At 43.4% G+C, this 23,018-nt stretch overlaps 1 protein-coding gene across 2 annotated transcripts in view; it reads right to left on the bottom strand.

Annotated features, from left to right (window-relative positions):
* Positions 1–6,377: 6,377 nt before the first annotated feature.
* NFATC4 (nuclear factor of activated T cells 4) overlaps positions 6,378–23,018 on the bottom strand; it is an 81,455-nt gene continuing 64,814 nt past the window's right edge. For both annotated transcript variants that reach the window (XM_083145094.1, XM_083145102.1), the window contains exons 7-10: positions 22,308–22,363; positions 20,954–21,080; positions 18,975–20,141; positions 6,378–10,489 (exon numbers count right to left, since the gene is read on the bottom strand). In XM_083145094.1, coding sequence (XP_083001220.1) covers positions 10,416–10,489; positions 18,975–20,141; positions 20,954–21,080; positions 22,308–22,363 — 1,424 coding nt within the window. In that variant the 3' untranslated portion in view covers positions 6,378–10,415. The remainder of the gene's footprint in view (positions 10,490–18,974; positions 20,142–20,953; positions 21,081–22,307; positions 22,364–23,018) is intronic.

The raw sequence follows: 23,018 nt of genomic DNA, 5'->3' as shown, positions 1-23,018 counted from the left end.
GTGCCATGTTGCGCTTGGCACACTATTATATTTTCCCTCTATGTAACAAGAATATTTTCCCTCCATGCCCAATGGGACAGTGAAGTGTAAACAAGTAATTTTGGGGGATAAATCATGAAAAACTAGTCAGTATTATTTGTGTCAATATTTGGGCTGTCGACATTGTGGTTCGTCTGTGTTTTTTTACTTTTCTTTGTTTTGTACTTGTCTGTGTTTTGATGATCAGTATTTAATGTTGCTAGCTTTTCTATTGTCATGTTCTGTACCTGTCGGTATTTTGTCCGTCTGCATTTTGTTGTGGGGATTCTGTCAATCAGTATTTTGTCCATCTGCAAATTAACTACATGTATAAAAAATTTTTTTTTTATTATTTAACCCCGGGTCGTAAATGAGAACCCCTTATTAATTTTTAAAGAAGTAGCCATGTAACAAAGACAGAGACAATGGAAAATAATTTTCTGCAGTAGAGTCCCATGTAGGATTACATCAAACATGTGGCACTTGGATTTCTCCAACTTTGGAGGGTAAACAATGAACAGTATCTAAATCGTCCAACTTGCATGGTAGATAAGGAACCATCTGGTTCAGTCTTTTATATATATTTAATCAGTGACGTAAGTAGAAATTTTATGCCACCCTGCCAAAAAAACAAAAAAAAAAAATTGGCACCCCCCCATTACATTTTCTTACCTGAATGCTCATTGCCAGGGGTTTCATGCTCCTTGAGAGGGGTTACATGTTTGTAGCCAGAAGTTTCATGCTCGTAGCAAGGGGTTTCATGCTCATTTCCAGGGGCATCCTATTTATTGCCAGTGGATTTTAGCTTGTTGTGTTTATTTTGTAGCTGAGGATCAGGGCTTTCCCCACGTTGCTAGCCGGGCAAAGCTGGAATGTTTTCCCCATAGGATAACATGGGACTCGCTAATTCCTAATTCTGACCCCCACCCGGTTGGGCTGCCAGTTCCCCCCCTAACATCACAGAGGCTTGTTGTTGATTTTATTGGAACCCAGAGGCGGAACTAGCGCTTTGTGGGCCCAGGTGCGAAAATATGCTTTGGGCCCCCCCTCAAAATGGGGTGTGTGTATGGTTAGGGTTATAGGCTGCGGGGGGTAGGGTTATAGACTGCAGTGTGTGTGTGTATGGTTAGGGTTATAGGCTGCGGGGTGTGTGTATGGTTAGGGTTATAGGCTGCGGTGGGGGAGGGGGGTGTTAGGGTTATAGGCTGCGGGCAGTGTGTATGGTTAGGGTTATAGGCTGAGGGGGGTAGGGTTATAGGCTGCAGTGTGTGTGTGTGTATGGTTAGGGTTATAGGCTGCGGGGGGGGGGGGTGTTAGGGTTATAGGCTGCGGGCTGTGTGTATGGTTAGGGTTATAGGCTGCGGGGGGTAGGGTTATAGGCTGCAGTGTGTGTGTGTATGGTTAGGGTTATAGGCTGCGGGGGGGGGTGTTAGGGTTATAGGCTGCAGTGTGTGTGTGTATGGTTAGGGTTATAGGCTGCGGGGGGGGTAGCGTTATAGACTGGGGTGTGTGTGTGTGTGTGTATGGTTAGGGTTATAGGCTGCAGGGGTTAGGGTTATAGGCTGCAGGGGGGGGGGTTAGGGTTATAGGCTGCAGTGTGTGTGTGTGTATGGTTAGGGTTATAGGCTGCGGGGGGGGGGGTAGGGTTTTAGACTGGTGTGTGTGTATGGTTAGGGTTATAGGCTGCAGGAGGGGTTAGGATTAAAGGCTGCGGGGTGTGTGTGTATGGTTAGGGTTATAGGCTGCGGGGGAGGGGTTTAGGGTTATTGGCTGTCGGGTGTGTGTGTGGGGTTAGGGTTATAGGCTGCGGGTGTGTGTGTGGGGTTAGGGTTATAGGCTGCGGGGGGGGGGGGTGTTAGGGTTATAGGCTGAGGGGGGTAGGGTTATAGGCTGCAGTGTGTGTGTGTGTATGGCTAAGGTTATAGGCTGCGGGGGGGAGGGTGTTAGGGTTATAGGCTGCAGTGTGTGTGTATGGTTAGGGTTATAGGCTGCGGGGGGGGGGGGGGGTAGGGTTATAGACTGGGGTGTGTGTGTGTATGGTTAGGGTTATAGGCTGCAGGGGGTAGGGTTATAGGCTGCAGTGTGTGTGTGTATGGTTAGGGTTATAGGCTGCAGGGGGGGGGTTAGGGTTATAGGCTGCAGTGTGTGTGTGTGTATGGTTAGGGTTATAGGCTGCGGGGGGGGGGGGGTAGGGTTATAGACTGGTGTGTGTGTGTGTATGGTTAGGGTTATAGGCTGCAGGAGGGGTTAGGAGGATTAAAGGCTGCGGGGTGTGTGTGTGGTTAGGGTTATAGGCTGCGGGGGAGGGGGTTAGGGTTATTGGCTGTAGGGTGTGTGTGTGGGGTTAGGGTTATAGGCTGCGGGTGTGTGTATGGTTAGAGTTATAGGCTACAGGGTGTGTATGTGGGGTTAGGGTTATAGGCTGCAGGGGGGTGTATGGTTAGGCTGCGGAGGGGAGTGTATGGTACGGTTTAGGCTGCAGGGAGGGGGACTGGTGGGGTTAGGATGCAGGTGGTTAGTGAATTGTTGGGCTGTGGGGGGGGTGTGTATAGATAGGTTTAGGCTACTGGGGTGTGTATAATTAAGCTTAGGCTTCAGAGGTGGGGGTGTAGTCAGAGCTGAGCTGCAGGGGAGGGGGTGCATGGTTAAAGTTAGGCTGGTGGGGGGGTGTAGGGTTTGTGCACCGTTACATTAATTGATTTTTGTGGCCCCCTGTTCCCTGTTAAATATTAAGTGTACTTTTTTGGCCCCATCATGATTTTAGAAATGTATGGGTCCCCCATTGTATTTTAATTTGTTTCTGTGCCCCCAACCCCCTTATAATTTGAGGTGTGTCTTACAGAGCCCCCCCCCCCCCGTCCCATTAAAGTAACTCACCTCTGGCAGCATCTGCCATTGCTGCTTTTGCTGTTGCTCCTCCTCGAGTCCTCCCGTGTCAGCCTCAGAGCGTCAGCAGACAGGAAGTCACTTCCTGTTTTACTCAGCGACTTGCGATTGGCTGCCTGTTGCCGTGGCTACCGAAGACCAGCTGTCAGTCACAGCTCACAGGAAGGATTTGGAAATGGATGCAGAGGTAAAGAGCACTGCTGCCGCTGCCTCTGCTGCATCCATATCTGTCTAAAATGCACCAGCCGTCCTGCCCGGCAGCTTACCCCCGCTACCAGGTCATAGACCCCCCCGCTGCCCGGCCATATAGCGCCGCTGCCCAGCCACATACCCCCCGCTGCTCTGCTGCTTACCACCCACCGGCCGCGGATGCGCTTAGTGCCGCACATTTCAAATAAGAAAAAATTACATAACTTTGACATGCCGGGCAGACGGCGGCACCGGGCCCCTTTAACCCCTTGGCCCCCCCCACCGTCTGCACCGGCGGTAGTTCCGCCCCTGCCCAAATCGCTGGGCCTTGAATCTGATCCATATGGATCATGTTGTTCCTAAGCTATTGTGGGTAAACAGATTTTTTAATTCTGAAATGTCATTTCATGGCTGTTTATGTTCTTTGAGGGCAGGTTTCTCTGGAACCAAATGGCCCAGTTTCATGGGACCAAAATCTTTCGAAGCCCACTCAAAAGTTCTTCAATATGATACTGGTCTCATGTAAATGGGTCAATTGATTCTAAGATAAAGCTGGTTAAACAATACAGCCGGTTAAAGGGGGGGGGGGGGGCAGAAGGGTGTGGTTTTCTCTCCCTCTCACACCAGAAAATAGGCTGCTGTAAAAGGGGCCAACTCGGGAATGTCCCTGCATGATCCTGGGACCTTATTCCCGGGAAAGTCCCTGCATTTCTGGTGTGAGAGGGGTATTATTTCAAATAGCCGGGACCTGCAGTGCACTGAATAAAACCAGGCAGACCGCTGCTCTCTGCACGGCTGTCAATGGCTGTCACTTCTGCCTGGTGGCGGCTGTCTCCCAGTTATGTTAGCATGTATTCCCCCTTGTGAATGAGCATGTAATTCCACATGGCAACGAGCATGGAACCCTTGGCAATGAGAATGGAACCCTTGGCAATGATCATGTAGGTAAGCAGCACTTACGTAGTATAATTTTTATTAGGCATTATGGTGTTTGGCATAATACGTAATGGACATTATGATGTGTGGCTTAACATGTAATGGGCATTATGGTGTAAATTTTTAATGTGTGCCACGTCCCTGTTTATTAGGCATATTGGGTAGCATTATGTGAATTTTGGCTCAATCCGTGTGGCATTATGTGAATTTTGGCTCAATCCGTGTGGCATTATGTGAATATTGGCTCAATCCATGTGGCATTATGTGAATTTTGGCTTAATCCGTCTAACATTATGTGAATTTTGGCTCGATCCGTGTGGCCTTATGTGAATTTTGGCACAATCCCTGTGGCTTTATGTGAATTTTGGCTCAATCCGTGTGGCATTATGTAAATTTTGGCTCAATCCATGTGGCATTATGTGAATTTTGGCTAAATCCGTGTGGCATTATGTGAATTTTGGCTCAATCCGTGTGGCATTATGTGAATTTTATCTCAATCCAGGTGGCATTATGTGAATTTTGGCACATTCTGTTTGACATCTTGTGTAAGGGGCAAGTATAATGGGGTCTAGTATTTTGTTGCATAAAGTGTAGAAGTTGTATATGTGTGGTACACTACACTCAAAGACACGCCCCTTTTGAGTAACCACACCCCCTTTTACGGAGCGTGCCTTCGGCGCGCGCACAACTACATCCTTCATTTTTGTTGCCAAGGTGGGCCTGCGTACTTTAAACGCCAGGGCCTATTTTTAATCCCATCCCCACCGTCTCTCTGCTCTCCTCTCTCTTGCCGCTCTCTTTGCATGTACACTGGCACCACTAACACCCCCTCTCCTATCATGGTGCTCCCCTGTCATTTTCTCCTGGATCTGCCCCTAAGTGGGTTTACATGCTCATTGTCAGGGGCCATAGAAATCGCTACCCGGAATCTGTAACTTTCGGGTAGCGATATACGCTACCTAGTAAGATATCTAGCATCTATCCAGAAGGACCTCTAACATCTGTCTCCTCCAAGACAGATCTGTCACAGCCATTTTTGTAGGGACATTTTCAGCAGATTCCATATGGACAGCCAGACACATTGGAATCTGCAGAGACTATGCACTACAGTGTCAGTTCCCCCAAGCCACAGCTTGGGCTGCAGTGCCATTGTTACGCCACTGTACATAATACTTTTTGTTATATATATCTAACTGATTTTGTTTTTTAACATGAAATAACATGGAACATTTCTTTCTGGCATTCAAATCCTTGAAAAATGTGAATACCCACTAAGTGGCAGCAAAGCTCCAATTGAAAACGAGTACAAGAAGTTCAGGTACAAGAAGGTCAGATACTAGAGGAAGATCATGTGACAAAGCATTACTTAGAGAGGGCCAATTTCAATGCGGCCAGTGAGGGGGTTAAACAGCAGGGATTGCTGAAAACAAGCATCCCTTGCCGTTTAACCCAGTGCCGGCCGCCTATTCTACGTTCTGAGGGAACCCTCGCTGTCAGATGATGGTGAGGATTCCAACAAAGAGTGAGGCTCGCAGCTAATGCAGGGAGCCCGCTGCATTTAGCCCTGAGCCTCGCTGTTTTAGCAGCTGCACACGCCTAGCAAGGTGGAAACGGCGTGTGCAGGGGTCAGTTGAATACTGACATGAAAGCTGTGACAGCAAGCAGTCAGCACTGCTCGCTGCCACAGTTCGCAAATGTCAGAGCGAAAGCTGCAGGGCAATGAAATAAAGGCCACCTAGTGTACATAACAGGAACCACCATATCACTTATATTTTTTTTTGGCAGGAGGGAGCAAAATTAATAGTTATGACACTGGGCCGGGGAGCAGGTGCCCAACAGAGGCTGGGGAGCGGTAGCTGAGCAGCAGCTGCCACTGGGTCCATGGGGACCCACTGATGCTGGTGAGAAGACTTGTCCCACTTCCCTACCCACTCCTCTTTCCCCTCACCACATAACCCCTATCATCCCCCCCATTCTCCCGTCAGCACCTCTCCTGTCACCTCATCCTCTCTGTCGCCTTCTGTCACCTCACAACCTTCTAAAGTAACCCCTGGCCACTCACTCCCTCTGTACCCCCCTACCAGCATTTCACCCTCTAACCCTTAGTAACCTCACCCCTGGTCTCCTAACCCCCTCTCATCTCTCTGTCACCTCACCCTCCAGTCAGCTTTGGGCACGCCCCCTTTTGAGAGACCACACCCTTTTTTCGGGCCAGTGCACTGTACTTGCCCCCTAGGCTAAAAATTGCCAGCCAGCCACTGCCCACATTGTAGTCCTTTGGAAGTGTTCAATCAGAATTGATTACCATAAATAATGTTCTAGTAAATAGTGAGACATTACACAGAATGCAGCTTTTTGAACATGGTTTTTAATCGATTGGTTGCAAAGTACAAACTTACAATTTGCCAAACTGGCATATATAAAAATAATTGATATACAGTATAAATATACATAAATCATTTATCGGAGCAGAGATACAGGTATATCTGCATAAGTTAGTGCTACATTGGTTAAGGCAAGCCCATTTATGGCTGATTTATGCATTACACAGAGGGTGATGACAGTGCTGTGAAATGCTTGTCCTCCCAGCACGTTTGATGCTTCATCTTGGCTTTTAGAAATTCTCCTGTTCTGTTTCAGCAGAGGCAACATCATGTAATGCATTTATATAATCCACTCTCATTTGCATGCTCCATAAGAGATATTTTTCATGATGGAACAGTATACGTATGTCACGGTGACAAGGAAGTTATCATTTACACTATAGAACTCCCTTTATAGGAAAGAGCATTAAGCACAAGAAATGTACATATTATAGTCTTGGATTTTTCACAACGAGGTCAGATGAGATATAAGAAGTCATTATAGTTATAGAAACCACTTAAATGCTATATAAAGTCCATGTAGTAGTGAAATAAAAGTGTGAAAATGAAATTGGGGTTGAAACTTTGGGGCCTTTAATCAAGGAATCATTATGGAATATCCTCTGAAAACATAGTGGGGCAGATGTATTAAAATACAATCATTGTTCTTTAAATATCGGGTCCTGCTTATCTGCAATATCATGGAGAAGCGGGCACCTGATTATCCTGCCTACATCTGTTATCAGTCTGTGGCTCTCTAATCGGTGCCAGCTCTGTACTGCTCATGCACCCCCAACCGCCCCCCCCCCCGGCTGGCTCACTGGACAAGCCTGGGATCTCACTATATTGTGGGTTTTCCTGCGCAGCCCGGAGCTGTCAGCTGCGACAGTGTTACGCACATTGTTGGGGACAGGACCTTGCCCAGGGCTAGCGATATGGAAGGGCCACCGTTTATGAGCGATCTGTGATGAATATATCGGCAGCACCATGATCACCGATGATGCTTCCCGAAGATGTCAGCACCAGAGCATTAAGCTGCGGGCTGCCCCTAGCGCACACTGACCACACTAGTAATACATTCAATAAATGAAAAAAAAAAAAGAATTTAACAAGAGGTAATGCAAAAAATGCACTTAATGCTATTTAATACATCTGCCCCAGTATCCACTGGATGTATCAATAAGGGACTGCAGAAAATACCAGAGCTATCTGCTGTGCTCCCCAAATTGCCAAATGTACATGAATCCAGCATTATTGGCCACAGTAATGCCGTGTGCATGCTACTGGCTACAGTCTGCAAAAGATACCAGAGACTGATCCGCTGGATTTTTCTCCTGTTTCACCATACCATAAAAATCTCATTGGTTCTGTATTCTCATTTAACAACACTGTGGAAATGACTCCGGCACTGACACTTTGGCACCATTTTCCTGAGCAATACAATACATACTAAATGGTCAGAGCGGATTGTACATGCCAGAATAGAGCATGACGTTCTCCAGGAATCTGGTCAGCTTATGTGGATTGCTTACTTGACCTGCAACATATAGTAGAAGTACAAAGGTGGCCAGGCATGTACAAACCATGTTGGCCTATTTTATTGGTTTAGAATAGATCAGGTTATGCTGTTAATATAATGTGTGATGTTATAACTCGTAGAGCCAAACTTTTAGTAAACAAGAATGAACTGAAAATGGTGGAAACTCTAGTCAGCTGTTACATGTGTGCATGTACAGTATTAGCTGCCTCTGTATTTCAGAAATAGGAATTTCTTTACAGCCATTTTATAAAAAAAAAACAAAAAAACATTAATGCGATTGACCTGGCCACAGTATGTAAACCAATCCAAATATACAGTTGTTGGGCCAAAGCAGGGCCGGATTAAGGTCTGTGGGGGCCCTGGACAACAAAATTGTGCCCCCCTCGTAGTCCGGGACAGAGGAAGGTGGTACCTGGGCAGCGTGGGGTCCAGGCAGCAGGGATCTGGGCAGTGCCGCAGTGGGGTTCATGCAGCACTGGGGAAGCAGCGGGGTACCTGCGGCGGATGGGCAGTCAGCAGCGGGCTCCCTGCAGCGGATGGGAACTAATAGCGCTATTGGTGGGGCGGGAGCAGCTTCTGAATGTGCAACTATATTTTGAAAAGACTGCAAAGAGAATTTCCGCAGCCAATAAACGGCCGGCCAGTCTTTTCAAAATATGGTTTTACATTCAGCAGCCATTTCCCGCACCTCCAATAAAGCTACTAGTTCCATCCGCCGCAGGGACCCTGCTGCTGACTTCCCATCCGCCACAGGGACCCTGCCACTGACTGCCCAGCTGCCACAGGGACCCCCTGCTTGTCCTCTGCTGCCCAAATATGCTGCCTGCCACCCACTCACCACCGCCGCAGCAATTGTGGGGGCCCCAGGGCTACCGCCCCTGTTGCCCCGTGGTTAATCCAGCCCTGGGCCAAAGTGCTATCTATGGCTGGTATTCTATTAGATGCAATAATATTTCATCCAATATCAACAGCCTGATAGCGTGATTTTCTTGGCTGAATTGGTCATTATTGCGCTATCAAATGAAAGGTAATTTTATTGCCCGGAAAAGGACCCACAATCGTGCAATAATACATGGGATCCAGGATAAGTTTCCAATCCTATGTGTTATTGCAACTCTGATGGCTGCTTATTGCAGAGTATGCTTCAGGTGTCTGTGGTAAATAACTGCAGATATTAGGATAACAGCCCAAGTATAAACATATAAGCCAGAGTGGCGCATCCCATGTCTTCTCTGCAGTACTTATAAGTATGCTTCCTTTTGACTTCTTTTAATAAAAAAAAAAAGACTAAAAATAAACTGCATACTTGTTGCAAAGGAGAGCTCCACATTCTGCTAAGGAAGCCTGTCCTCTAACAGAAGTATGTGTTGGCATCCATTCACACAAATGTACAAAGTACTAAACAAATGCCACTGCCACCATTTTCCCAGCCCCACAGATGCTAGAGGAATCCAATCAGCTTTAAGTAAGAGTAAGATCCAATCAGCTTTAAGTAAGAGTAAGATCCACTTGCTGTCCTGATTAGAGATAAGTTGGTCACTGAACCTGTCCAACCAGGGAGCTGTTTTCAATTAATGTACACACTCAGATGCTAACCATTTCAATGTAAAGGCCCCCATCAACTAGTCAGATTTGGCCTGTTTTGGGCAGATTCAGATGGATCTGACAGACCAATCTGATGAAAAAATGCTAAATCTGAGCTCCCTCAGATGTTGGTTCTAGATCTCCACACTAGGAGGAACTTTATCATACTTTTACCAAAAGAGACTATGAGGACTGTATTACTAAGGTTGGATTCTATATTTCAGAGGAGTTCTTATTAATACTGGAAAATTTCTAAATTCAGGACACAATGGCATCATTGTTTTGACATTATAAATTTCTAACAGATATTGGCTACTCATCAACTACTTTTACACCCTGGTGACATTCATATAAAGGTTTCTTGATGAGTAGTAAAGAAACCTTTATAGGAACGTCACCTTCTGGTGCTAGGCGAGTGTCTATGGGTATACCCTATTAGAATACCTCATAAACGTCACCTAACCACTTGAAATCTTTTTATTTTTGGCAACACCTGGCTGGAAAGCAGAATATCTGTAAAAGACTGTCTTATATAGAAGATCAGTTGTGATTTGACAACACTGAGGAGAACATTTATCTTTGTATTTATTGTCGATTAAGGGTCGGTACCCCTAAGTGCTTCCCAGTTGCAGTCTGGGCGCAGGAGGTTTTTGTGAATTTTTGTACTGTTACACCCTGGTATACAGATAAATAGTAATGCTGCATAGTATTTGAAGTTTAAATAATTTATCTTCATTATAGAACAACAGAAAAAATCAGAACAGATTTTCGGCAACATCACCTTTCAGCAACAAATAACCAGTTTGACATGTATCCTTCTGAAAAATGTAGATACCCTTCTTCTGGTCCATGGCTATACATAGTTTTCAGAATTGAATGGCTATTGGTCAATGTTTCTCTTAATTGCATGTCATGTTTTCATTTTGATGCTGCCCTGGAAAGCTGTTCAGGTCTTGACCTATGAATTCACTCACTGTAAAGAAAGAAACAGAGAAGCAATTTATTTAAAATTAACTAAACTGCTTACTTGCACTCTTTGGCTATATCGCCACCTGCTTTGCATTGTTTCACTATTCCTTTCTAGGCTATAACCTGTTTGAAGAACCCATCCATGTTCATTGGACACAGACTTGTCCATACACAGAGAAAATCAAGTATCAAGCAGTGAAAGGTATGGAGTATTGGACTAGTGCAAAAGTTGCCCATAGCAACCAGACAGCTACTTCTGATCACTTGATAAACTGTACCTCCAAGATCATAGGTTGCTATTGGCAACTTATTTACTGGTAAACTCTCCCACTCATTCCGCTACTTGATACATTGCCCTCAAATACAGTAGCACGGATATTGTCCTTCAGGTTGTAATGCATTAGGCCAGCTGTTCCCAAACTGTGTGCCACAGCACCCTGGGGTGCGTCTATTATTTATTTATTTACAGTTTATTTTATAGCGCAGCCGATTCCATTGCGCTTTACAATTGTAGACAGTGATAAAACAAACTGGGTAACAACAGACAGACTTGGAGGTAGGAGGGCCCTGCTGCGAGCTCTATGGGGACATAGGAGGAAAACACAAGGACAGGCACCAGTAATAGCATAGCAGTCCCACCAAGTTGCAGGTCCAGAAGGGAAGCTATATAATACATAAGTGCCTCAGAGGGTTATGCGTGTAGAACTTAACTATGATAGGCTTGCCTGAAGAGGTGAGTTTTCAGGGAGTGCTTGAAAGTTTGGAGGCTAGTGGAGAGTCTTATTGTGCGTGGAAGGGCATTCCATAGGATGGGAGCAGCCCGATAAAAGTCCTGTAATAGTGAATAGGAGCTAGTGATCCGTGCAGACAAGAGATGCAGATCTTGTGCAAAGTGTAGTGGTCCAGATGGGAGATATTTTGTGATAAGTAAATAGATATATGCTGGTGCAGTATGGTTAATAGCTTTATATTCAAGTAGAAATGTTGTATATTGAATACATTAAGATACAGGCAACGGTACTTGTTTCCTAGCACGGCCACACCGATTTACATCGGGGTGGTCGTGTCGGAAAAATCGGGTCGATCGCATCGCATGCGATTTGGTCGCATGCAATGCGATCGATGCGACCGACCGATTTTGGACCCGATTTTTTTTTTTTAATGAAATGTAAATCGGGTCCCTGGGACCCGATTTTACATTGGATTCAATGTAAAATATTCCCAACCCCCCCAAATGTCAAGGCGTACACCCCACCCCACGATAGACGCCAACCCGAAGCGTGGCGAGCGCAGCGAGCCCGCGAGGGGCGGCGGTGCGCGTCCTCCGACCTTTTCATTCCCCTACTATCCACGTCGGCGTGGAGATGAGAAAAGAATAGTGTGGCGAGCGCAGCGAGCCACCGAGCCCGAAGCGTGGCGAGCGCAGCGAGCCCCGCGAGGGGACGCGTATACCTGTGAAGTTATACGCGTCCCCTCGCGGGGCTCGCTGCGCTCGCCACGCTTCGGGCTCGGTAGCTCGCTGCGCTCGCCACACTATTCTATTCTCAACTCCACGCCGACGTGGATAGTAGGGGAATGAAAAGGTCGGAGGACGCGCACCGCCGCCCCTCGCGGGCTCGCTGCGCTCGCCACGCTTCGGGTTGGCGTCTATCGTGGGGTGACGACGGGGACATCTATAATGTGAAATGGGTCATATTGGCCCATTTCACATTTTTCACATTTTTTCAGGATTTCAATGTTAAAAAATCTTTTAACATTGAAGCCTATGGAAAAATCGGGGGCATCGCGTCGGGACCTATGTTAATGGTCCCGACCGACGCGATGCCCCCGATATTTTACCTTTCCCGACACGATTTCAATGTTAAAATATTTTTTAACATTGAAGCCTATGGGGAAATCGCGGACATCGCGTCGGTCGCGTCGGGACCATTGTTAACGGTCCCGACCGACGCGATGCCCCCGATATTTTGTCCTAGCCGGCCAAATGGACCTGATTTCAAAGGAAATCGGGTCCATCGTATGGATCGTGTACCTTAACTTAAAGTACCCAGGCAACATGTATGGAAAGAAAAGAGTATGTCCATGTGTGATGCACCTATTGAAAATCACACGAATAAAAAGTAACTTTTATTTGTCAATTTTAAGAAAGCGAAATATATAAAAAAACACATACAACAAATACACTCTGTGTTAAAAAGCGGTGGCTCTCTGATCCTATGGGCGGTATAAATCTCCCTTAAATTCAAATACAGAAACGGAGGGCCATAATATTTTTATATAGTATAATGTAATATCACAGTGTTGTATCACTGAACGGTTGGTCACAATCCCTAAATGGAGGCGCACTAAATGACAAGATCAAAATAGAACGTATTGTTGGACAGGCAGTGTGAATAAATGGTGCATAAAGGTCTGCCCTGGCTACTGTTTAACACAATATGTATTCCTGACGTCTATCGACACAGGTGTCGTCGTTATAGGATTTCTCCTCCCAAACACAAATATAGGCTGGCAATTATCACAATGCACTGTGTCAATGGGCGCCTGTCATGTATACACCTAGTTTGGCTGAAATAACTGTGTACCACAATTCCTGGTCCTAGTATACGTCAACGCAAATGTCATCACCTAGGGTATGTCCCTTCTCCAACAAATATATAGGCTGGTGATTTAATCCTGCGCATTGAATATGCGGGTGCTTGTCACCTATGGGCCTAGTTGGGGGTGACAGCCTGGTGATAACTGTGTCGAGTTTTTTGGATGTCGACTTCCAAACAAATATAATCAGGCTGGTGATTGTCACAGTGCGCTGAATCAGTGTGCGCCTGTCATCATAAGGCCTAGTTTGGAATGACAGTTTGAGGTGTAGATTGTCGATAATGTAAATTAACTCAAGACACCTTTGGTGGCCACAGAAAGTTAACAGAAATTACTAAGTCTCTCCATTACCCGAGAAACGGGAATAGTGTGGAGACTGGTATTAATGTTATGGCGACCGCTCATACAGATGAGTCAAATTTCATCTCTGCGGAGTGTAATTAGTCTAGTGATCAGATCTTGTGGACACAGTTGGTGTAATGTCGACACTTACTGTCTGTAGTTTATTTGCGGACAAATAATTGATATATACAAAAAACAAAAAACACGTGTTATCCTGCCTCCCGTGAGGGTAATCAAATCGGTACAGGGTCGGTTTTTAGTAATATTAAAATGTCGACAGAAAAGGTCGTCACTTTCAGGGTTGTCGACTTCCAAGCAACAACATACAGGTGGATGATTATCACAGCGTGCTAAATCAGTATGTGTCTGTCACTGGTAAGCCTGGTTTTGGACTGACAACCTAGGGTGTAACCCGTCACTGATAGTGATTAACTCAGAACACATGCGGTGGTCATAGAAAATTAACAAAACTTTCTCAGTCTCTTAAATTACCTGAAAAAACGGGAATAGTGTGGAGACCAGCGATAATAGTGTTATGGTGACCACTCATAGAGATGAGTCAAATTTTATCTCAGTAAAGTATGGTTAGTCCAGTGATCAGGTGTTTGTGGACACAGTAGGTGTAATGTCGACACTTTGTGTCAGTAGTTTATTAGTAGACAAAATACATTTAAATTTCACATACACATCAAATACGTTTTATCCTGCGTACTGCGAGAGTACTGTAATCGGTACAGGGTCGGTTTTTGGTGGTAAAAATAAATAGATAAATGTCACATATGCACCATATATGAAACTAACGTGGCAGATAGTACAAACCACCTCAATTAGCAGGTACACTATACGGGGTTGCTCGCATACAAATAACACTGTCTCCAAACTGTGTGGAGGAAGTATTCCAAAAAAAAACCCTGGGTGCGGGTAATGGAAGTGTTATAATGCCCCAAGGACAAGTAATAAATGTCAGAGGGGTGCAAGGCAATTCCCACACTATCTTCTTTGTGAGCTAGTGTCTGATAATTCAAAGAGGTTGCTGCCACTGTTCTATGACACGCGTGAGGCTGTCCTCACACTGTCTGTCAGTGCGCCTCTAATAGGGGTTCCTGTAAGAAAAGTACATCAATCAAAATGCATCCTAGTAAATTTTAAGATCAGAGAGCGACACCGCTAGCCGGCGCACGCTTCGCAAACAGCTTTTTCAAGGCCTTGAAAAAGCTGTTTGCGAAGCGTGCGCCGGCTAGCGGTGTCGTTCTCTGATCTTAAAATTTACTAGTCCTTGGGGCATTATAACACTTCCATTACCCGCACCCAGGGTTTTTTTTTGGAATACTTCCTCCACACAGTTTGGAGACAGTGTTATTTGTATGCGAGCAACCCCGTATAGTGTACCTGCTAATTGAGGTGGTTTGTACTATCTGCCACGTTAGTTTCATATATGGTGCATATGTGACATTTATCTATTTATTTTTACCACCAAAAACCGACCCTGTACCGATTACAGTACTCTCGCAGTACGCAGGATAAAACGTATTTGATGTGTATGTGAAATTTAAATGTATTTTGTCTACTAATAAACTACTGACACAAAGTGTCGACATTACACCTACTGTGTCCACAAACACCTGATCACTGGACTAACCATACTTTACTGAGATAAAATTTGACTCATCTCTATGAGTGGTCACCATAACACTATTATCGCTGGTCTCCACACTATTCCCGTTTTTTCGGGTAATTTAAGAGACTGAGAAAGTTTTGTTAATTTTCTATGACCACCGCATGTGTTCTGAGTTAATCACTATCAGTGACGGGTTACACCCTAGGTTGTCAGTCCAAAACCAGGCTTACCAGTGACAGACACATACTGATTTAGCACGCTGTGATAATCATCCACCTGTATGTTGTTGCTTGGAAGTCGACAACCCTGAAAGTGACGACCTTTTCTGTCGACATTTTAATATTACTAAAAACCGACCCTGTACCGATTTGATTACCCTCACGGGAGGCAGGATAACACGTGTTTTTTGTTTTTTGTATATATCAATTATTTGTCCGCAAATAAACTACAGACAGTAAGTGTCGACATTACACCAACTGTGTCCACAAGATCTGATCACTAGACTAATTACACTCCGCAGAGATGAAATTTGACTCATCTGTATGAGCGGTCGCCATAACATTTATACCAGTCTCCACACTATTCCCGTTTCTCGGGTAATGGAGAGACTTAGTAATTTCTGTTAACTTTCTGTGGCCACCAAAGGTGTCTTGAGTTAATTTACATTATCGACAATCTACACCTCAAACTGTCATTCCAAACTAGGCCTTATGATGACAGGCGCACACTGATTCAGCGCACTGTGACAATCACCAGCCTGATTATATTTGTTTGGAAGTCGACATCCAAAAAACTCGACACAGTTATCACCAGGCTGTCACCCCCAACTAGGCCCATAGGTGACAAGCACCCGCATATTCAATGCGCAGGATTAAATCACCAGCCTATATATTTGTTGGAGAAGGGACATACCCTAGGTGATGACATTTGCGTTGACGTATACTAGGACCAGGAATTGTGGTACACAGTTATTTCCCCCAAACTAGGCGTATACATGACAGGTGCCCATTGACACAGTGCATTGTGATAATTGCCAGCCTATATTTGTGTTTGGGAGGAGAAATCCTATAACGACGACACCTGTGTCGATAGACGTCAGGAATACATATTGTGTTAAACAGTAGCCCAGGCAGACCTTTATGCACCATTTATTCACACTGCCTGTCCAACAATACGTTCTATTTTGATCTTGTCATTTAGTGCGCCTCCATTTAGGGATTGTGGCCAACCGTTCAGTGATACAACACTGTGATATTACATTATACTATATAAAAATATTATGGCCCTCCGTTTCTGTATTTGAATTTAAGGGAGATTTATACCGCCCATAGGATCAGAGAGCCACCGCTTTTTAACACAGAGTGTATTTGTTGTATGTGTTTTTTTATATATTTCGCTTTCTTAAAATTGACAAATAAAAGTTACTTTTTATTCGTGTGATTTTCAATAGGTGCATCACACATGGACATACTCTTTTCTTTCCATACATGTTCCTATACCTTATGTCCAGTGGTAGCACACCTCCGATAACTATTGATATCTTTCCAATCATTGTACCAACTGGGGGTCCACCTTTTTTGCCTCTCATAGATGAGGATCCTGTGCGAATAGCCCAAGCTTTGTTAGTACCCAGGCAACCAATGGAGGGACCAAAGAGTGGATCAGCAGACGATGAGCGTCTTGCAAGGAAGATCAGCCTAGCAGCAGTATTTAAAATGGATTGCAGTGGTGGGAGTCTGTTCTTGGGAAGACCAGTTAGGATACTATTGCAATAATAAATGTGGAATATAATGAGTGCATGGATAAGAGATTTAGTAGTGTCTTGTGTGATATATGGTCATTTTTTGGATATGTTTTTTAGATGCATGTAACATGATTTGGAGACAGATTGAATGTGGGGAAGAAAGGACAGTTCAGAGTCGAGGATGACCCCTAGGCAACGAGCTTGTGGGATAGGGTAGATTGTTGAGTTGTCAACAGTTATGGAGATATCAGGATGGTAACTGTTCTTGGTTGGTGAGAATATAAGTAATTCCGTTTTGTAAATATTGAGTTTGAGTTGCCGAGAAGACATCCAATATGTGATAGCAGGGAGACATTCAGAGACTCGGCCCAAAACCACTGGTGACAACTCTGAGGTAGAAGTAGTGAGTAATGGCCTTTAGACTTAGCAGTTACCAGATCATTCACCACTTTAGTCAGTGTTGTCTTAGTGGAGTGTTGGGAACGAAAGCCTGACTGAAGTGGGTCTAATAGGGGGTGAGAGTTAAGAAAGTGTGTGAGGCGAGAGTAGACAAGTCTCTTGAGTAGCTTGGAAAGACATGGGAGCTGAGAGATAGGACAGTAGAGAGTTAGGGTCAGAATTGTGTTTTTTCAGAATGGGAGTAATCACTGCATGTTTGAGCAAAGAAGGAAAAGTACCAGTACTAAGAGAGAGATTGCAGATTTTAGTTAAGGTTGGAATAAGCAGGAGATACAGTTTTAATGACTTGTGCAGGTATAGGATCAAGACAATTGCCTTGGATTGGTGGTTCAGGAACAGTGCAAATTTAATATATTTAATATAAATAGGCAAAACCAGTGCTGGTGGATACCAATTCTAATATATGTAGACAAACAGAAGTGAATCTTGACCTTAACCACATAATTGAACCTAAGGATGACTTATAAACACAATTTACTTAATTTAATATTTCGCTTCTACATTTCTTAATAAGAACGTTTTGGCCTGAGGTGAAGTGAAAATAGATCTTACACTCAAAGGTGCCCTGATTGAGAAAAGTTTGGGAAGCAATGTACTAGGCAATAACATAATAAGGATTTCCACAAGTACACGCTTACTATTTCAAGTTCATCCGACAACCTAAAGTGGTAGCAAACTTCTAGCATCATACCAATCTGCTTTTCTTTGATGCTTGATCATATATAATTGGATTTAACCAATGCAGCACTATCATTTTAAGTAAAAATAGTTGGTAAATTAGATCCACAACTATGAACTTGACTGCACTTATATTGTAAGCATTAGCATTTGTTCTTTCAGATTAACTTGGCATACATGAGTCAATAAGCCAGCGCACAACTAAGGAAACGGGCTTGGTAAAGTGGTAAGTGAAACCTTACCACTCTGGGCAGGTATTGCCACTGCAGCTGAGGAATAGGTTTTCATAATAGATTTTGTTTTCATTGATCAATTGTATTGCTGCAAATGCGGAAATATTTCTAAATAGCATAGCTGCCTACCCTCCTGCGTTCTGCAGGAGACTCCCTGAAATAACAGCAATCTCCCTCTCTCCCTCATTAGTCTTGCAATCTCCCTCATTTTACCTAGCCCACTTTACACTGTTAAATTTTTGGGGAAAAAAAGGAGAGATAGATAAATTTTAATTGAATTATCAGCACCATTTCCCAGCACTTTACCAAGTATAGTAGCTCTTACTAACTGCTTTGGGGCTCATCTACATTTGGATATAAGTCACTTTAAAAGATTCAGATGTAGTAGTACATCCCCACGCTTCTAGGTGCCACATTCACAATCTCTTTTCACAATCTCTCCATATATGGATCTAGGCACACCCTTTAAGTGGAACAAGACACGCCCCTCAATGGGGTGCTTTGCAAAATTCTGCTGCCAACTATAATCTCCCTGAAACTAGTTTTCAAAAGTAGGCAAGTATGCTGAATAGCCCTTTAAGTCTGTGAGTTTAAATAACATTTAATGGAGCAGGTGTCATTTGTATGACTTACAGTAGTTATTGTATTGCAATTGCACAAAATGTAAAATTAACATACATTTTCTTAAATACTGTACAGTGATCTTGTGACAGTAAATGAACAGAAAAGAATGAAGACGACATTTTAGTTTATTAAAGAGAATAGTGTTTAGCAATTTGTACAATATGAATGCATTAAACATTCAAGTTCTACCCACCTTCTTCCAGTGTTATCCCCTGGATTGGTATTGAATGGAAAGGGCTTTCAAAACCTTGGCCATCCTCTTTTCCCACATCAGCACATTTGCTGTTGGCAGATTTGCCATAGTCTTCGGAAGGTTCCTGGTAACAGGCATCTTTCTCATTTTGGTTTGCTGGCACAGCCATTGCAGTACCTGAGGGTACCTCCTCACTAGAACCTGCAGCATTAGGAATAACAGGAGAAGGAGGGGCGGAGAAAGGAGGTTGTCTAGATGGACAGAGTGTTGTGAGTTGCATAGTATTGCACGAGGACAGGTTTTGGTAGTTGGTAGAAAATGCTTGGGGCACATTATCCTCCTTAGATAGAGGCAAACTGGATGTGGGAGTAGAAAACATGGAATGACTGACTGATCCAGCATCTTCTCTTTTGGAGTTTAGTGGCTGTGTAGGATTAGAAGGGTGATTAGAGAGTGAGCTTGTAGCAAATTGCTGATTGGGTACACGTTGCTCTGTTCTGCTAACTTGAGAAGATGTGGAAGAATGGTCAGATTGCATTGTATTCAGGCTGTCAACCTCACCTAATGTGGTGTATGTGGGAGGAGCACAGTCTGGGTACTGCTGATAGCTGTTGACAAAATGATGTGTAGAGCTATCAAATTCTAAACTTGGCAAAATTGGAGAAGGCGGGTAGCTTTGATGAGATCCTGCTGCTCTCTCCTCCAGCTCGTTAGGTGAATTTAAATGGGAAAGCATGGACCCCCCAAATGTCGTTGAACATGAAGGTTGTGATGAGCAAGGCTGTGGGGACCATGGAACTGGGCTTGGTGGGAGCGCAGAACTAGTGTTTGATTGAAAGGGCAAAGTTAGAGACACATCACTACCATTTTCTGGGTAGGATGGGGGACATTTAAATTCAAGTGGATTAAAGTAACATCCCAAAAAGGAAGTTCTAGCAACACTGCAGTCAGGAGCACCGGAAAACATCCTGTCTTGGTGTGGAGCAGTGTAGTAAGGAGAAACCTCCATTGGAGTCTCAGACAAATTTGGTGTTAGAGGGGATGCAAAAGATGTGGGCAGTTCCATATGACCAGAGTCTAATGGTAAGTGACACGGAGGAGTGAGGGAAACAGAAGTGTAGGGCCTGTGTAAGGCCATTTCAGGCAGGGGTTCCTCCTTAAATATGACTGCAGAGGAGGAATGTAGATGTAGAGAGAAAGATGGCACATCATAGAATGATGAGAAAGGTAAAAACAATGTAGAGGTAGATAAGATATATTATTATTTTATAAACAAATACAACAACAGTACATTTCACAATACATGCAAACAAATATTCAGCATACAGTAGTGTAGACAATGGCCAGTGGCTCATATAATACTGCTTTCACATTGCAGAAATGGGTAATGACACGGTATTCTTAAATGGGACATTTAAAACGGGTCTGAGCCTTGAGACCTTTCATATTGCAGGTGAAAAATGTTTTAAAAATCATTTAATACCATTCAAACATTCAACCCGTTTAACCCCCAAGGGACACGTTTCAAGCCATTGAAATAGAGCCATTCACACTGCCTAAAAAACGGCTTTAAAACGTGTAGGACTCTGCTTTTTAACCGTGTTGAAATACCAGTTAACTTTAACCGGTAAATCAACTTTGGCACTTTCACATTGCAGCCTTAAACATTTTAAAATGGGAAAAAAACGGCAAGATACCGTTTTAAAAGTGCGATGTGAAAGGGGTATTACATAACCGGTTAATAAGAACATACTGTATGCTGTTTCCTTTTATTATTCCATTTATATGCCAAGATATCATTATAAAATACTCATTTGAATAATTAACTCACTCTTTTATATCTTCATGGTTCCTTACAGCAATAACTACAAATACGGCCACTTTTTGCATCTAGTATGGTTGTTTTTCTTTTCCTCAGATTAAGTACAGAAGCATAGCTCATGTTACACATAGATATAAATAGAAATGTAAATACTCACTTGGTAGGTACCGAAAGCTCTGCATGGGACTTCTCTTCCTACGCCCGTTAGAGATATAGAAGTAGACCTGTAGGGGGCGTGTGATCTCCTTGTTACAGTATTCTGGGACTTGGACAGACAGCAGGGACTAAAGACGTATAAAGCAAATAAATGCATTAGTTTTACATCATTGTAACAGCATTACCATCAAAGTAAAAATAAAATGATAATTTGAGCATCTTCATGTTTTCACCAGTGGGTGGCAACAGAAGATCATATAAAAGTATGTCAGTGGTTCCAAAACTTTCTTGAATCACAGCACCCTTGAGTATCAGTATTTTTTCAAGTTTTTATTTGATAATTGAATATATATTTATTTGTTAATTTATGTAAATTGTGCAGACCTGTCACCCTTAGGACCAGTTATGTTGTGGTTACTGCTAGCCCACATCTGGTTTTACCTATCACTTTGAACATAATTAATTTTAGTTCTGGACCACCAACCCATGGCACACAGTTTGGGGACCGCTGATATAAGTGCTAGCTGGCCATCACTGCTAATTAGAAACATACATACTGTAATGTGCATTTTCTGCTTTCACTCAATCTTTTGGATGCTACCAAATATATAAGCTCTCAGTAGAAGAAATATCCATTGTAATATCTACACAACTACAGCATATATATATATATATATATATATATATATAAATAAAATAAATATATATATATATATATATATATATATATATATATATAGCTTATGGTATAATTAATGCTGGTTTCAGATCCCTTGAAAAAGCAGGTAACATAACAAATTTGACATGTATTACTCAGGAGCGTGAGTGCAACCTCCTCCATTTACATAGTTACCTAGTCACATAGTAGGTGAGGCTGAATAAAGACTTGCGTCCATCTAGTTCAGCCTATGTTTATAGTAGCTTATCCCTTGTTGTATAGTATGTTATGATATTTTAAAGACAGATTATGTTACTTATTCGTACTCATGGATGTTTTTAACCAATAAATGTTTATCCAACCATATTTTAAACATATTTATAGTGTCTGCCGGGCCCCTTCTCTCTGCCGGCTGCAGCTCCATGCCACCCGACGCAATAGAGTCTGAGAACTAGAGCGATTTTGCAGGCTTTCATGGGGCGGGATTTCACTCTGGATGGGCGGCTTATACCTGATCAATGGGCTCTTGAAATAAGCAGCCATGCGATCACGTCTGAATCAGGCCCCATAATACCATTAGTAATTCTTATACACTTACAGTATATTGCTAGAAACTGCAAAGAAATACAGGCTGTAGCACACAATACTCAGTGTAGGGGGCATTTATCACAATGAAATATACAGTCATGTCATTTACCTCATTGCTCTTCAGTCTATTTACTTTTGCTTCCTCCTCCCACTGCAGTTTTCCATCTATTTGTAGTAAAGAAAAAATAAATCACAAGCTACAATAATTCCATTTATATAAAATACAGTAACAGCCAATACACACTAAGGGCCTGCTTCTGAGTGCTCTGTTCACAGAGGCAAATCATACTGCTTTCACATTGCAAAAATGGGTAATGACACGGTATTCTTAAATGGGACTTTAAAACGGGTCTGAGCCTTGAGACCTTTCACATTGCAGTATAAGAATTGTAAAAATCGGCCACTGGGAACCGGAGATATCTGACTTCAAAGCAGTGGTCCCCATCCAAGCCTGTTAATTGTTATTACCAGTCAGATATTTCAGGTTCTGTCTGACTTAGAGTTTTTCTGAGGATATATTCCAAAACCTGTGACTCTCCCCTTTTGAAGGACGCTAGTAGCTTGTCTATACTTTTCCCAGAACCAGAGATATTAGCCTTCCAGCAGCTGGTTACTGCTCCAGCTCCACACACCTGGTATGTAGTTTTATATTCTCATTGGCAGATTGCTCTGCCTCCTGAACTCCGATCCCCTAGTCCCCAGTACCATTTGGTAGGTGGGATTCTCTAGTTTTTCCATTAAAATCTAAGAAATCTATTTCCAGGAACTGGAGATATCTGCAGTCAAGCAAGCTGTCCTCCCACCAGAAAATTATGAATAA

The sequence above is a fragment of the Crinia signifera genome, chromosome 1, assembly GCF_055691185.1.
Source record: "Crinia signifera chromosome 1, ASM5569118v1, whole genome shotgun sequence".
Lineage (NCBI taxonomy): Eukaryota > Metazoa > Chordata > Amphibia > Anura > Myobatrachidae > Crinia > Crinia signifera.
The sequence above is the reverse complement of the archived record's forward strand: the minus strand, read 5'-3'. Positions and strand labels throughout refer to the sequence as shown.